This window comes from Camelus ferus, chromosome 4, assembly GCF_009834535.1.
Source record: "Camelus ferus isolate YT-003-E chromosome 4, BCGSAC_Cfer_1.0, whole genome shotgun sequence".
In the NCBI taxonomy this organism is placed as follows: domain Eukaryota; kingdom Metazoa; phylum Chordata; class Mammalia; order Artiodactyla; family Camelidae; genus Camelus; species Camelus ferus.
In genome coordinates, this window is record NC_045699.1 from 28,391,261 (window position 1) to 28,408,905 (window position 17,645).

A 17,645-nucleotide genomic window follows, 5' to 3' on the forward strand; every position below is an offset into this window, starting at 1 on the left:
GAGAACCTCTGTGCTAGGACAATGTTTTCCAAAGTGAGGACCCATCACAAAAATATTTTTTCTGGTTTATGCATGAGTATTCAGTGTAAGGTTTGGATTCCCATGTTAGATTCATATTCCAATAAAATTTTGCTAAAAACAAGTGTTCTGCTACTGCTGGGGTACTAAAAGATATATTTCTAAACTGTAAGTTTCATGAAGAGCATTCTGTCTTGTTCACCATCGTATCACTGGCAACAAGCCCAGTACCTGACAGGTGGGTGGCTCAATAAATGAATTAATGAACAAACAGGAAAAAAAACCAAGCAAAACCAAAAGTCACCAAACACAGATGCAATGTTTTACAGGATAAAGCATTAATAAAAAAGAAAAAAATGCCATTTCAAGAAGAATCAAAAATATAATAACTTTAAATATTGGTAATTAATAAAAAGACTTCCATAAGAAGCTATCTGTTCATATCAAATATTTTCCAAAGCCAATATTTTCCCAGTGAAAAACAATCTTACCTTATATGGAAATCTTCAGTGGACAGTATCCTTTCCAAATGATCATTTATTCAAAGGATAATTACACCACCCATGAATAAGACAAAGTAGCTTAAAGAATTCCGCTACAGTTGGCTTACAAAGTTCTACCACAATTAACTCCAACAAAGTATTGAAGCATTTTCAAGGAGATTTCCTGTGACTGATGCTCAGTCTTCAAGAGAAAACTACCTAACATAGCTACTTTACAGTTGGAAAACGCTTTGAAAATTGAGATGCTTTCAAAAGTGCACATTACACAAAACAACCAAGGTACCCAAAGATAACTCAAGCAACGTGCAAAATTAAAAAGGGACACAGCGTTAAATTTAAAAAAGTATTCACTTATATGTGGAAAAGAAAGAAAGAAAGAAAGAAAAAGAAAGGAAGGAAGGAAGGAAGGAAGGAAGGAAGGAAGGAAGGAAGGAAGGAAGGAAGGAAGGAAGAAAGGAAGAAAAGAAAAGAAAAGAAAAGAAAAGAAAAGAAAAGAAAAGAAAAGAAAAGACAAGACAGAAAGAAAACAACACCACCAAATTCACAGGAAAAGAGATCAGATTTGTAGCTACCAGAGGCAGATGGTGGGTAAAGGAGGAACTAGAGGAAAGTGGTCAGAAGGTACAACTCTCCAGTTTTAAGATAAGTAAGTACTAGGGATGTAGTGAACAACATGATGACTATAGCCAACACCACTGTATGATAGATAGGAAAACTTAATGTTAAGACAGTAAATCCTAAGATTTCTTATCACAAGAAGAATTTTTTTCCTTTTCCTTTTTCTTTTTACTTTATCTACATGAGAAGATGAATATGAGCTGAACCTACTGTGGCAATTACTTCACAATACATATAAATCAAACCATCTCACTATATGCTTTAAATTTCTACAGTGATGTGTATCAATATTCCTCAATAAAACTCAGGGAAAGGAGATAAACAAGAATCTACTATACAGCACAAGGAACTATATTCAGTATATAATAACCTATAATGGAAAAGAATCTGAAAAAGAATATTTACATAAAACTGAATCACGTTGCTGTACACCTAAAACTAACACAATACTGTAAGTCAATTATACTTCAATAAAAATAATTTTATTTAAATGGGGAAAAAAAACAGTAAGTGGCTGTATGTTTCTGCCAATGCTTGACATTCCCTAAATGATGTTAATCTTCTTCTCATAGGTAGGCAGAGAGATAATTTACAGGAGCTAAAGATGACAAAGGCAACCCAACTAATTCAAGCCCTTGTTGATGCATGTGCCTTCCCAAAGTTTTTTTTTTTTTAACAACACTTCAAGGAAGACTGTTAAATGGGCTTTTTTGTCTCTGGTCAGAAAATCATTTCAGAGATTATACTATAACTGGATGCTAAGTCCTCTCAGATATATATGTTATAAAATAACATTCTAGAAGCTTTATGCATAAATCCTCAAATAAAGAAACCACTTGTGGAGTCCCTACAAACAATCAGTCATTTGGAGGAAGGGAAGAAGGGCTGGGCTCACAACAAACTGGCTATATTAAATTTGGAGAGTACTGTCTGTGGATATCTCTTAGGCAAGCTATCAAATCTGGGGTTATCACTGACAATTAAAATTAAGTAGAGTGTTTAAAAGTTTCTAACAAACAGTTTTTTGTAACTTGTAAAAATTTCCTATACATTAGGCCAATTCTCTACAAGCATCACACAGGATACATGACTATATTATTTTATAGGCTAATTTCATAGTATTTACCCATAAGAAACCAGAGAGTATTATAAGAAGATCAATAAAGACTGAAAGAAGCATGATGTTGTACATATATGATATACAAGTTAGCAGAGCCCAAAAAATCCTGCTTCAATAATTAAACAGATTTATGAATCTGTGGTGGTGCCTGGCCCCACAAAGGTGCTAAGGTGCTGCCCTCAAGATTCCTTGAGGAAATAAGATCAAAATACACTAAATCAATGATACAAGAGTTCTAAGAGAATAAGACATAATAAAGTGGTAAAACTGACCATTAATAGCCAGTTATCAAACTTCTAAAATTTTTAATCAAATACTTGAACATTCATTTGGAAATTTTCTTTGACTTTTTATTTGTAGAAGACATTGGGTTTTATCCCCCTTGGGCAGCATAATTCAGGTAATAGCACTGTCCTTCTTTTGAGGAACCATCTCCCCCAAACACAAACTTGTAATTCTAAAGGGGGCTGCCATTCTTCATGCTTCTGCCCCAACAACCACAAAGGCAAGCCCGTGACCCAAGCCAGGACAGTAATACCTTCCTACCCTTGGCCTCAGTGAATTATGCAAGAGATTGGCACAGACTCCAAGCCTGGAAAAATCCATGCACCCTCCCAGATGGGGCAGCTTTCCTTTCTGGTGATACAGGGAAGAATATATGGCCCAGGGAGAAAAATGAAGACACTACACAAAGAGAATTGGGGCCCAGGATCCAACACACCCTGGCAACTTCCAAGGGTTCTAGATGTTTCTGACCATTCATTTAAATTCTCCTTTTCAGCTAAGCTGGTTCCCAGTGAGTTTATATTTCAAGAAGCCAAGACAAACTCAGCAAAACATTCTCAATCCAGAGGAATCCAATGAAGACATTATTTTTTAAATGGATTAAAACAGATTCCAAATAACATGAGGAAATGCATGAAAATTAATTTCAAAGTAAAAACTGGTTGGTCCACAATACTGGACGACTAAGGAGAACTGTGTTGTAGCCTTCAGAAGCTGGGCTTGTCCCCATCCTAGTAGCTCTTATCTCACAGGTTTGACAGACAAGGCACTCTTATCTCTTGACAGGGACAGACTAGCATTTTCCAAAGCTTCACTTGAGGGGACCAAATGTAAATAGATGTCTAATTGAAGAATCACCCCCCATTCCCCAGAGGAAGACAAAATCCTCAAGGTAAAACTCGTTCTTTCTAAAATGGGGGATTTTATTTCTAATTTCAAGTAGATTTCCAAAGGATATCTAAAGAAAAAATCTGAAGCGAATAAAGTTGGCCCAGTGACTTCTACTCTCACCTCCACTGATGCCCCCATCTGAATGACTGCTATCAATTATCACAGATTGGAGTCTAGCCACATTTCACCCTTCTGAAAATCTTCTCTCTTATACCACAGTTTTGTCCCAAAATATGAGGCTGGTTTCTCTTTTGGTTCTGCAGAAAATCTCATTAAAACAGAGTTTATGGTGTAAAACAGAAAGACAGAAACACTTTCTTCTTGCCTATTCCTTCACCGTTACTTTTTTCTTTTGTTGCTAAGTCTATGGGAAGAATCAGACAAATAAGAGTTAAAATCCCAGCTGCAAGACTCACTAATCACTAGATAAAGCACGTAAGGTTCTAAGTCAGTCTCAGAGCCCTCAGTTTAAAAATAGGGCAAAAAAACCCACCTACCTGGAAAATCCCTCGTGTGGATTACCTGAGATGATTTTCTAAAGTGATAAGCACTTTTTCTGGCACACATAAAAGGATCAGATGAAATGAAATGGAGTCACCAAAGATAAAGAACACACTTCACCATTCCAGTAAAGCCCCTACTCCTTGGAAAGTAAGCTTACAAAGAATGAACATATTTGAGGTCACAGAAGGAACATTTATAAATCCATTTGCAAGCCTACCTATGGAAGTGCAACCCAAAATAAATAAATTAATTAATTATTTAAAAGCTGCTTTCCTATATGCTCAAGTCAAAGAATAATTTTTATGAAACAAATATTAAATACTATGCATTTTCTACAAAGTGCTACCTAAACAGCAAGATTAAATAATTTGACAAGGAGGAAAAAGAAACATGGAGGAAAAAAGATAAGCTAGACAACATAATCTGTGAACTACTGTATCTGCCACAGTAATTTGCAAAGCTAACAGTAATAATGCTTGTTTTCCATGAACTACACAGTAAATAAATTTGCATTAACCTTCTGATTTTTCCCTAAGAGTTATGGATTTCATTCAGTAATTTTTTTTCTTTTTCATTTGAAGGTTTCTGTGATTCATTCTTGCAGGTGGTGGTGGTGGCTTCATGTGAAAGAGTGGCAACAAGGAAATAAGCATCCTGAAGGAATTTATAAGGTCTGCTATGCTTATCGGGGGTATCAAAAGTACTTAATTAATGTAAGTTTAGAGTTCCTGTTTGAGAATCCAAAGTTACCAATCAGTTAGTGAAAAGGCATTCCATATGCATCACTTCAGAGAAGAGCGAGATTTAGTTTCAATATCAAAAACACTAAACCTCACTGATGCTTTCTTAAAGGAACTCTGCGCCAAGCAGGGATCTCTGGACATGTGTGTGTTGTGTTTATCTCCAAGACAGGCTCAGGTCTAAGTAAAATGTGATCCATTTGATCAATAAAAATTTTTGCTTCCCATTATCATTGTATTCTCTTCCTATAAATATAGGTAGCAACTGAGTACAAAATTATTTTGGAGAGTATATTTCCAATTTTTTTAACTTTTTAAAAATAATATTATCTAAAAATATAACCTGAATATGCCTGAAACTGATCAGAATTTCTGCAGTTAATTTTATAAATATATCAATTAAAAAGTACTTATAAAAGTCTATTTTTCTTATTTAGAGGTCAAATTTTTCAAGGAAGAGTAATTAAAACCAGAAACAAACCACTGTTAATTCCAAGAACATTTTTTCTGTACAAACAATCAGAAGGGTACATACAGCTTTTACCATTGTCCAGTTAGTCTTAACATTTGCAATTAGAATATATTTATGAGTCTAAACTTAATAGATAGATAAGTAAACAAGTAGGAGCTAGAAACACATGTTGCTAATTCAATGTATCATTAAATATTATCAAGCTGTCCACTCCTTAAAGTAATGTTCTGCTCTAGGTGTTTCAGGGAAAAAATGTCATTAAGGAATTCCTTCAGTAAGACTGCTCATTTAACAATTATTTACTGAGTATCCATTCTGCATCAAGCTCATGCCACTGAGGGTGTCAGGCACTGGAGACATGCTAGTGAACCAGACAGTGAAGGTCCCCCTCTCTGGGAGCTCACGTTTTAAGAAAGAAGATGTGCATTAAATATGCTCAGGTCAAGTCAATGACATATAACTGAACTTGTTCTCTTAAAAAGACAGACTTGAATTCTAAAATTCAACAATAATCAATATTTATTTAAAAATAAACAGCTCCTCCTCTACCCTAGGAAGAAAGGAAAAAGAAAAAGAGCAAGGGGTAGGGGCAAGACGGGAGGGAGTGAAGGAATGAAGGGCAGTGGGGAGAGATGAAGGGACAAGCTGACTCAGACACCCAGTGGGTCCAGCTTGACCCTGCTTGTAGCTGATTCCAACTACACACACTGCAAAACATTCTTTTTGCTTAAATTGGGTTTCTGTCATTTAGAACAAAGAATCCTTATTAATGTAAGATCATAAGGTCTTACATATGACATGCAATACGTATTTATTAAATAAATGTATGAAATGTTAGCATCTATTGAGCTCTTACGGTATGTCGGGAGCTGTGTCATATGCTCTGTGTACAGTATTTTATTTAATCCACACAACTACCTCACAAGGTGGGCACCACCATGTGAGCGCTTTCAGAGAGGAAATGGAGACAGGGGATTTATATACTAATTGTCCTGGGTGATATACTCAGTAAAAAGCAATGCCAGAACTCAAAACACGAAACTCTGGTGCAAAAACCTATGCTCTTAAACATTACACAGCACTGAACAAATTAATCTGAAGAAAAAGCACTGAACTAACTGTATATGCATACTGAATACTCTGACACTTCTTACTGTAACATTTAACAAAATCACACAGCTTACTGAATAAAATTTAGCCAAGTCCAAACTTAGCCCATCCTTAATTTTTCTAAAAACATCTAGGAGAATCTTCTTTCCTGGTTTTAGAGTTCTTCGTAACTTAAGACATGTCCTTTTAACTACCTCTCTCATTCTCTACAGAGTAAATCTGAAAGTATCTTACTGTGTTTGGACACAGGCTAAGAATGAAAGATTCAAGGCACCATCTAAATTCTATATCCCCCAGCAATTAACCAGTATCACACACGATGCTTGGAAAAGGAAAATTATATTTTGCTTATCTTTGAAACTCCTATTCTATCATAGAGAGACACATCATGTCAAGTTCAGGCTCTGAGTAATTACTGTGATCAAAAATTATTTATTTTTATAAGGTTATCAAGACAATAATAATTTTAGTTATTTATACAGTTCCTTATGGTTTATAGAAAGCACTTTTATACACAGTATATCCCTGGACTGCTCCCCGACCCCAGCATTCCTGTAAGTAGACAGTGAATAAATCATACCTCTGTCTGGCAGTTAAAGAAACTCATGATGAAAGGAGTATAGTGATTTGCCCTAAGTCATTCAGCTGGTAAGCGACAGATTAGGATTTTAAAACACGTCTTCTGGCTCCAAAGTAAATATTAATTCCAAGAAAATAAATACACTACCACTGACCACCAAAGCAGTTTTCTCTCTGCCTACTTCAAGCATTCTTTTTTCCTTAAACCTTCCTGCCAGAAATGTTTAAATAAACCATTAGCTCCTCTAAAGTCTCTTCGGTACGAACCTGTGTTCACGAAACTGGCAAAATCTGCTAAATGTGCCCAGAAAAGGATATTTCACGGCTTCTACCTAGAGCTAGGGATACCTGCAGCTACTCAGAAATCTCTGGAAACTCAGTGTTCTTAATAGCTACATTTGAGACAAGAATCTTTATAAAACATTTTATAAATTATCTTGTGTGGCCCTGAACAGATTGATCCCAAATAATTTAACACTCTCCTGATTCAAAATGAGAATTATTTACAGAGAATCAATCCTATAGCCAGGCCCTGTGGCAAGTGTTGATGATTCAAAGGCAAATACAGCCCAGACATCAAAGCAGACATAGAAAAGGGGCAAGGGTGGTCAAAACCACTTGAAAGGTGCAAAAATAGATGGCTAAGGTGGGGCAACGCATGGTCCAGAAAGCCTCCAAGCAAAAATCTAAGAGCAGAGGAGAGCAGTGTAGTTATGGAAATAAGGAGAGTCTTGGGCAACAACTGTACCCAGAACCTGGTGTCTGAGGATAGAACTGAAGAAGAGGAGGAAGTTGAAATTGAACACCAGCCTCTGAGACCAGAGAGGAGGAAGACACCCTGACAAGGGCAGAGGTCAAGCATGAGAGAGGGCACCCCTGAAGGAGAGTAAAGGAAACTCAACAAGGAGAGTACACCAGAAAAGGAAACCAGCGCACATGCCCACACAGACAGAACCTTACATCACCTCATCATCCTCTCATTTTGCAGGGCAGGTAAAAACAGTTATGGTTCTGATCACAAATTATAGAATCAGCACTGGAGATCCCTCTGATTAATCTTGTCATTCTGTGGGTGAGGAAACTGGTCCACAGAAGTAAAGTTCTTTGTCCAAAGCCACACACTTTAGTAGCAGAGTAAGGACTAGGGCCCTGATCGCTGCTCCCTTGAGTCTGAGCTCTGCCACACACACCACCTGCCTCCCAATATTTACATGAATTTGTATTGCTCCCACCACCTTTCAGAGCTCACTTCAAATATATGATGTTGATTACTGAAATGAATTTTAATGATAATAGAGTTTACCTCAAAATTATTTATGCTGAGCTAATATAATCGTTAATAAATCTACTGGGAAATACCCTCAGAGTCATTTATATCACTCTTCCTACAGCAGTTACCTTAGAAAATGGAATGTAGATTAACTGTCATAATTCACTGCTGTGTTTTATTATTTTATCATTATAAATAATGTCCAAGGTTAAAGATAATAGTGATACTCAAAATCTACTCTTAACACATATAATGGAATCTATATACTTAAAACTTAATAGAGTAACTAAATTCAGGAAAAAAAAAAAAAAACTCCAGAGAGAAAGAAATACTCTGGAATCCAATGTATTTATTCTCACTCATGAACACTGGTGCTCTTTCCCCAAAACACAGACTGTAGGATCAGTCTTATCCCCTACCAGAATTTTCTCTCCTAAGCCATCTTTAGGAGACAACATAATCCTTTCTTAACAGTAGAGCAGAGACTTAATTTCAACTCCTCCAATACTAAAAACTCAAATTAATATCCCAGACATTGTCATGAATTTCTCCAAAACTACAGAAAAGTTTTGCTACTACCTTTTTAGATTTCTTAAGGGAAGTATAATACATAGTTGCCTATATACTAGATTTTGCCAAGATGTTGAATTTACCAATTTCACTTAATTTTATCCACAACAAAAGTATCAGAAAGATCATGGTGATAATTATGCAGCTGAGAAACTGCCCAGAAGCCTATGCACTGTTTAAAGTAATTTTCCAAATCTCTCAAAGGCAAGACCCAAAAGTATTAAAGGATGACATTCCCAGACTTTCCAGCAGTGCTGAAGAAATATGACAGAGACTCACGGGGCCTAAAATGTGTGCTCACAACAGGCCCTCGATAAACACCTGTGTAAGGCATCCTCTCATCACTCCATTCTGTCACCAAAGCTTCTCTAGGTCCTAGATCACCTATTCAAAATGTTTAAATTTGATTTATTCCATTAAGAGAGCAGAATACCCCAAAAAATGTGTAAGTAAAACACAGTTAAAGGAAGTTAAACAGCTTCTCACTAACTTTTCTCAGATCACAAAACTCCACAGCAAACCAGGAACTGCCTGGATTTCTCTTGCATGTCCTAAGAGTTTGCCCTTCCACCTAAAACTTTCCTGCTGATTAAATGTCATTTTTGATCATTATGAACTTTTGCTATATTTGAATTTATTGAAGAAAGCTTACAATTTGACACTTCACCAAATGATAAAACCTCAACGGCAAGTAACAGCAAGATGGAGACAGAAATTACACGCTGTACTCAATACTTGATCAGCAGGAGAACTTGGAAAGAGGCCATTATCTTTAAATTGGAGGCAAGAAAGCTACTGGCTGACACAAGCACCTGCAGAGCATCCTATCACGTTCACAACCACTAGAAACATCATGGGTCCTGGCTTGTCAAGTTGATACTTCGTATACTTCTGTCTGTGAGTTATCCTGCATGTATGTGTACCACACAAAACAGAACTAATATTTAAACTCTTCTAAGACTAAAACCCACAAAAACAAGTTCAAACAGGAAACTGGCTGACCACAAAGGACTCCAGGGTGACGGGCAGACTAATAATTACAAATGTGTAGTGACTGTACCATATGATGCATTCTACAGAGCAATAAATCTTAAAATCGTTGCTCAGAAAGATGAGGAAAGAGGCTCACAAACAAAGGAAATTACAACTCAAGGGTACATATTCACACTTATTCTTCTCCCCATATCCATCCTCCAGAGAGAGATAACAGGCCTCCTGAGTCATCCCTCTTCTTCCTCCAGCCACCACACACTAAATGGAACCTGTCATTTACTCAGAGGAGACCAGACCAGAAAATCATTAGGATTACTTGATATCCTACATCCAGGAAGTCAACTTTCACTCCTGATGAGATCTTCTGCATACCTTCCAACAAATGCCCACAGAAATAAAGATGCCAAACAAATTCTTCGAGAATAAAATATCTATCAATTCACAGCCCACAAAATGGTCTCAAGGCAATCTTAGATATACAAGTCACCACTAGCTTCATGACTTTGAGCAAAACCTGGGCACTGTGGAAGACTTTAATAATTAATTATTACAGTCAGAAACTTCCTTACAGCTGATATAAATCTGAATCCACCAGATAAAGGGGAAAAAAATCCTCTTTAATGGGTTCATATTACCCAAATTTCAAAACTCCAAAGCAAATAAATATTAAACATGTAACTTGCCAAGACTTGGGCTCTCCAAAGTGGAGATAATTAATGCTGTAGAGGTCCATATCCTCCGTGTGCCACGCGAATGTGGTTTTCCACATGCCAAAATAGAGGTAAGGGGTATTTACACCCTCAATAGAAATACCGCACTCTTCCTCAACCACATCCAAGATTGTGTTTAGGCGAGCTATGTTCCATTCATCCACACCCTAGAACCAGGAAAGAGAGAGAGGAAAAAAAAACAAATATTAACAAACTCATAAAGATAATATTTATTGATCAAACCATTATTTGCCAAAATTATTGCACTGTAGATTTTAATTCATTTCAAAATAAAAAATTAAGCAATAATAATCCAAGGCACATGCATACACAGAGACACACACACACATATAGTTATATGGATCCATGATTCATTATCCAAGATTACTGCCAGCATACTGTTCTGTATAAATATTAGTATAAAATCATGCCAAATAACAGAGAATTAAGGCCCCACTCCCCATGTGCTTTTAGTAAAAAATCATTGATTCAAAGCATATGATCTGGAGTGTGCTTTTCATCTTTCACACACCTTTTAGTTTGAGGGGTTTTCTATTTTTTAGCTTCTTTGTTTATTTGTACGTCACTCAAAAAGTCACATTCAGCATCAGACATCACCTTAATATACCACAAACAAAATCTCTCTTCTGTCGTCCCTCTCATCCCCATCCAGTTCAATTCTAGCATGAGACACATCGTTCCCTGAAAATTCAACTCTAATTATTAGAAAAATTCTTCGCATTATTCTAAGCTTTGTGTTAATCATTGAGCTTTTACTGTTCCTTCAACTACATATTAACCTCTTATGTTGATGGGGAATTTTAAACACAGAATAACTGCTAAAAATACTTACTCAAACTTTGGTAAGATTGCTGGAATACTATAATTTTATAACAGTATCCCAACATGGGTGATGAGAGAGAGAGAGAAGGTTTGAGTCACTGGTATAAGGGTTAAAGTGACAGGAAAAGATTCCAGTTTTATTGAATTTACCAATCAATTAATTCACTATAATTCACAGCTGCTTACAATTTTTTCAGAGACTGGACCCTCTCCTACACAATCATGTGGAAATTGCAATGTCTTTAAATGCATTTCAACCTCCTCATGGTGCTATTAAAGAAGGGCATTAAATTTATTTATGTTCATCAAAAAGGCTCTCCCCAGTAGCTATGCCAACAGTCTCACAGACAACCATACCTACTATTTCCTTCATACACTAAAAACTTTCAGGGGTGTTCTGTTTTCATTCTGGTCTTTAGATGATAATATAATCAGTGCACTGATCTTACTTCCTTGAGCTTTGAGGTCAGGAAAATTGTTGATGGAGCAGTAATGAAGCTCTGCCTCAGGAAATGCAATTAAAAGTGCCAGAGGAAATAATTTAATTCCCAAATTCTCCAAGGTAGCCACTCTATCTACAATTTAAACCCCACAGTAGGAAGTTTGCTATTTGGAAATTGTTCAAAGTATGTATCCTTTTAGAGAAGATCCTAGGCTCCAACTTATGAGACCTCATACAAGTTCAATCAAATTATGTAAAACATTTTCTCACTCTGTTTATAGTGATGCAATCTCTTAACTCTAGTCCAGTCAGACTTCAGTCCAATCACTCTAATAATAGAGTCCTATTTAAAAGTCATTACTGGGCAATGACTCTGAAGTAATAAATGAGCACCATATTATAGGAATCATTTTTAAACTGAATGAGCTCGCAAATTTAGGAACAAACTATTGCTCGGAAATTCCTACATTTGGAGAAGTCTTGTCTTTGTTTCTGACTGATACTATCTTTCATAAGTAACTGAGGCTGAATCTTTTGACATCCCTAGACCTGTGGGTCTAAGGAGATGAAGGGAGAAAACTAATTCTTCCCAAAATAATGCCAATGAACATTAGTCCCACAAGGAGCTATGGTCAAAAAATTTTGGCCTCATTTTCTCTACCTCTTATAAAGTCACAGCGCCAACAGGCACTCGAAAGGTGATGAGAGGCCATGGTAGAAGGAAGCTGTTTAACATTGCTTAATTCCACATTTCCCAAAACTCTCTGGCCATGGGACCTTGTTTACGTAAGACTTGAGTATCTTTGCTCAACAACATCAACATCCAGCCCACATGTTTCTTCCCACAGCCACTGCCATCTCCTGCCATCATGCTCAGCACCTTCAATATTATCCCTGTGCGGCTCTTTCCACCCCTATCTCTCTCCTGAGCCTGACTGCCACATATCCAGCTCTAAGCTGGACTCACAGTGACCAAGAAAAACTTCTGAATTATATGAATTTACAGGGAAAAACATCATTTCATTAGAAATTCCAATTATTAAAAAAGAAGATCTACCTCTTAGATGCTCTAAAACTCTGAGAAACTACTCAAAGAAATTATAAAAGATTCTAACTAAAGTTTTCAGGTACTTTTATTTAGTATTTTTTAAAAGATTCTGCTTTTCCTCATTTTGGCTCTTACCATCCCTTTCTTATGACCCTTATCACATTTCAGCCAACACCTGCTAGAGTACTGTGATCCAAACAGAAGACCATCCACCCAATCCCCATTTGTTTCCTGGTAACTTAAAGCTAGGCTAATGTAAATTCCTGCCACCAACTCATACGGCTTTGACAAGCCCTTGAAGTATCAGAGGTAATGCATATGGAGAAAGAAAAATAAAATTTGGTTAGTTTCAAAGACTTCAAAATTCAACCAAGTTCACACAGTAATGTGTGAAAATTGTACCTTTCAATAACTAAAATGAAGGGTCTGGTCACATTTTTAAATAGAGGATTTTCTTAGGATCTTCACACAATAAGAATAAAATTAGATCCATGTGACATTCATTTTGCTTCAAAAGTTAATTACAATGTGTGACATGATAGTTCTTTTTGCTTCTTCCTTTCCATAAAGATACGTCATTCTCTAAATTTTTTACTTTTAAAAGAGGCCTCTTTTCCTTTTTGCATTTTTAAACACCAAAATACCTACAATTTTACAGCAGTTTTCTTTTCTTTCTGAAAGTCTAGACAATAACCAGTGCAGAGCAAGTTTTGAAGAAAAAAACAATTCTGCAACAAGAAGTACCATCTAAAAAGACTATTCACCTTAAAGAGAGGAATTTGAAAGAAGGAGGGCAGAGAAGAAAAGGGGGTAAATGCCCAGTCAAATAAAAGATTGCAGAGAGCTTGGAATTCCTGCCTTGAGTCTAGACCATCGAGGCTTTGAGGTTAATAGTATACCTGGTTCCAGGCAAAAACAACTCAAGTCCTCTTGGGAGAAAAGCATCCTCCATTTAAACCTGTAAATTCTCCACAAATCAAGATCAAGCCAAAGCACATAACCAAAAATTGCCACACATACAGGGAAGCAAAGCATCATTGGAGAAAGCTAGCAAATACATCCGACCCTCCCCCACCCCAAGGACTTTTGACATCAGAATTTTCAGACACTAAAGAACTCGAAATGTTTAAAGAAATAAAAAATGGAATCACAAAGACAAGCAAGTAAATGAACTATTTGGAATGACCGTCAGATCTGGGGGGAGAGGTAGACTTCTAGAAAGGAAATATATCATTATTAAACTAAAAACTCATTGAAAGGATTAAACAAAAGAAGTAGTTTAATAAGACATTAACACACAGTGCAGTACAGAAAGACAAAATGGAATATCTGAAAGGCTGTTAAGCAATACTTAGGACGGAATGTCTAAGATACATGAATCCAGAGTCCCAGGAGACAGAAAAATACAAAACTATTTGAAGAGAAGACTGATAAAAATCAATTACACTAAAATTAAAATCTTTGTTCATTAAAAGACACTGTAAATAAGGTCATCTGTAAAAATTTTGAGGTCAACTTTAATTAACCTCAAATACACTGAATTGATGCTTACAAAACAGACTTCTCAGACCTTACTGATGCTACAGCTCTTATTTTCCAGTGGCCAAAACACCAAACGCCTACTACATTTACTGATTAAAAACTATTTATAAAATCTTCATTATTACTCCTACTCCTGAAGACAGTAATGTTCTATGTGGCCAGATATTTGGGCTCATTCTGGACTCAGGCAGTCCTATATTCTTTTTTAATTTATCTCTTTTCACAGCCATCCATGTTCAGTGTAAAAATAATTTGTTTGTCTTCCTTTTTAATTATTTCTAAGTAAGGGACTCAAAAAATTTAAAACTGCTTTTGTTTGATGTAATTTAAAATACAGAATTGATTTTGCAGGGTCAGAGATGACTGATGTTTTTGCTATATACCTTTACACACTATAACTAGTTACCAAGTATTTGTATACAATTGCAAACAAATATGCTTTCACAGCATAACTTACATATATGTAAACTTAAGTATTTAATTCTCACCATTCACTTTTAATTGACAAAGGAAAAAAAGTGAAAACTACAGAAACTGTGGTTTACTTATTAGAACTTTACTTATTGTTCTGGTCTTGGTTGTACCCATCTTTGGCCGGTCACACATCTACTCAAGAAACATTCCCAATAGGGTACAACAGGATGAGACTCTAAAATCACTTTCAACATCTATTAGGTATTGACTATTATAGCAAGTATTAAGTGTATAACATTTAATTTACACCTACAGAACTGTGGATGGCTTCTAATTTTGTTTTTAACTCTGTGGATTGTGTTTAAACAATTCAAAAGTATGTTCCTGATTTGGATTCACTACATGGCACTGCACAGTTGTCACTTTATTGAGTGTGTACAACAGTCCCATGAAGCTAGCAAGGCACACCCTTGTACAGTTCAGGTCCTAGAATCAAAACTGATGTTATCACACACACACACACACACACACACACACACACACACAAAGACACTGAAAATAAAATAAACAAAAATGTTTGAAAAGAACAAGCCACAACTGAAGCAAATGATTCAACATCTGTAACTGGCACAGTTTTGGTATCCAGAATACATAAAAAATTCTACAGCCATAAAAAGAATTTAAAAAAGGCCATTTGCAACAACATGGGGATTGTTGACCTGGAGATTGTCATTCTAAGTAAGCCAGAGCAAAAAAGAAAAATACCGTATGATATCACTCATACATGGAATGTAAAAAAAAAAAGAAAAAAGGAAAAAGAGGACACTAATGAACTCATCTATAAAACAGAAACAGACTCACAGACATAGTAAACAATCTTACGGTTACTGGGGGAAAGGGGGTGGAAAAGGATAAATTTGGGAGTTTGAGATTTGCAAATGTTAGCCACTATATATAAAAACAGATTTAAAAAACAAATTTCTTCTGTATAGCACAGGGAATTATATAAAATATCTCGTAATAAAATTAATGAAAAAGAATATGAAAACTAATATATGTATGTATATGCATGACTGGGACACTGTGCTGTACACCAGAAATTGACACATTGTAACTGACTATATTTCAATTTAAAAAATTCCAAATAGTATTCAAAAATCAAAAATCCAATAGAAAAATAGGCAGACTATGTTTCACAAAAGAGGAGACATAAATGGCCAAAGACATGAAAAGATATTCTATGTCATGCATAACCAGACAAATGCAAATTCACACATAAGACATTTTAAAGCCACAAGATTGACAATAAGTAATGAGGTGAACAATATTAAGTGATGAAGAAAATGTATGTGAGCATGAGGAAGCTTTTGGAGGTGGTGGGAAGTGCTCTAAGACTTGACTGGTTGTGGTGGTTGCACAAAAGCCATGGAATTACACATGTAACATGGTGCATTTTGTGGTATGTAAATTATACCTCAGTAAAGCTATCTTTAAAATGATTACACAGTGAGGGGGGAGTTAAAATTATTACACAGTGCTGGGGGAGCATAAATTCGTACAGTCTTTGAAAAACAAAGTGACAGTCTCTGACCAAGTTGAACAACCTCTGAGGCAGCACTCCCATTCCTAGGTAAATCTTTAGAGAACTTGTATACAGTGTGCCAGGAACCATACACAGGAATGTGTTCATAGCAGCAACATTTATTTTTTTAAAAAGAAAAAGAAAATATCCCCCAGCAGGACAATAAAAATAAAATGTATATGCACAAAATGGAATATTATACAGCAATGGAAATGACTGAACAAATTGCTAACACAATAACATGGATGAATCTGGAAAACCTACTGTTCGGTGTAGTCTCAGAAGACTACATTAAATAATACTATTTTAAATAAGGTAAAAAATGAGCCAAATTATTTATACTATTTAAAGATATATGTTTGTGTAAGAAAACCTTTTTCTTAAAGACAAGAAATCAAACACAAAGCTCAGGCCACCCCTGGGTGATGAGGGAAAGTAGCAGGGAAGGACTGTAGAAAGAACAGCCCATGAGCAGTATTGTTAATGTTTCAGCTGCTGGGCTGCATGGTGGGTCTGGGGTATTCACTGCATTGTTGTGCTTCAAAACATAAGTATATTGCACATAATCAGATACTACATTCCAAAAATAAGACAAAGAAACAGTCATGAAGAGACTATCTCCTGAGTAACATCCCAGGGCACCATTTCTGCCCTGGCACCTTGTCTTACTGACAGGAAGACAGTGTTTTTTTCGTGAAAATAGAAGGAGCATTTTCTTAAGGAGTACCCCTGTAACAAACATCCTTCATGGTTATGACAGGACAGGCTTTGACAGATGGCAGAAAGTATAAACTGCTGAGCTGTAGATTGACCTTATACATAAATGACTACTGCAAAATAGAATTCTTCACAATTCTCTTGGTCAGAGTTAGCTACTGAAAATCTCATTACAGCCTCAGGATTTTTGTCCCCTTTCACTTTAGTATTGCCACTGGTTGCAGCTAACATAATTCGGTACATACTATGGAGCAGGCCCTGTCCTACGTATTTTATTCATTCGTCTCATTTTATCCTAAGAGGTAGACACTACTATCATCTATTATTAATGCCATTCTATAGATGAGAGAGCTACCCCAGGAGGAGTCACAAAACTTGCCCAAGATCTCACAGCTCATAATTGTGGAGCAGGGATTCAAGGGTGAAAATGGAAAAGTCTGACCCGAGCTGGCACTACTGTGGTTCTAGCCATGTGGCCAAACAATGAGCCAGAAAGTCAATTCTAAACTACCTAATTCTATATGATCAAAGAAGGAAAAAGTTTCCTCTCTCCCCCAATAACTGGAAGGGAGAGTTAGTAATTTGGTGATTAGGTTTACTACTTTCCTATTTTTTTAAGGACTACCTACCAAAAAGATGATTTGAAAATACTGGCTTAGGCCAAGAACAGGACT

The 17,645-nt window shown here is 36.2% G+C and overlaps 1 protein-coding gene across 5 annotated transcripts in view; it reads right to left on the minus strand.

Annotated features, from left to right (window-relative positions):
- Positions 1–17,645, minus strand: part of KDM4C (lysine demethylase 4C) — a 360,653-nt gene that overhangs the window by 262,015 nt on the left and 80,993 nt on the right. For all 5 annotated transcript variants that reach the window (XM_014552383.2, XM_032477696.1, XM_032477697.1 and 2 more), the window contains one exon: positions 10,357–10,550. In XM_014552383.2, coding sequence (XP_014407869.2) covers positions 10,357–10,550 — 194 coding nt within the window. The remainder of the gene's footprint in view (positions 1–10,356; positions 10,551–17,645) is intronic.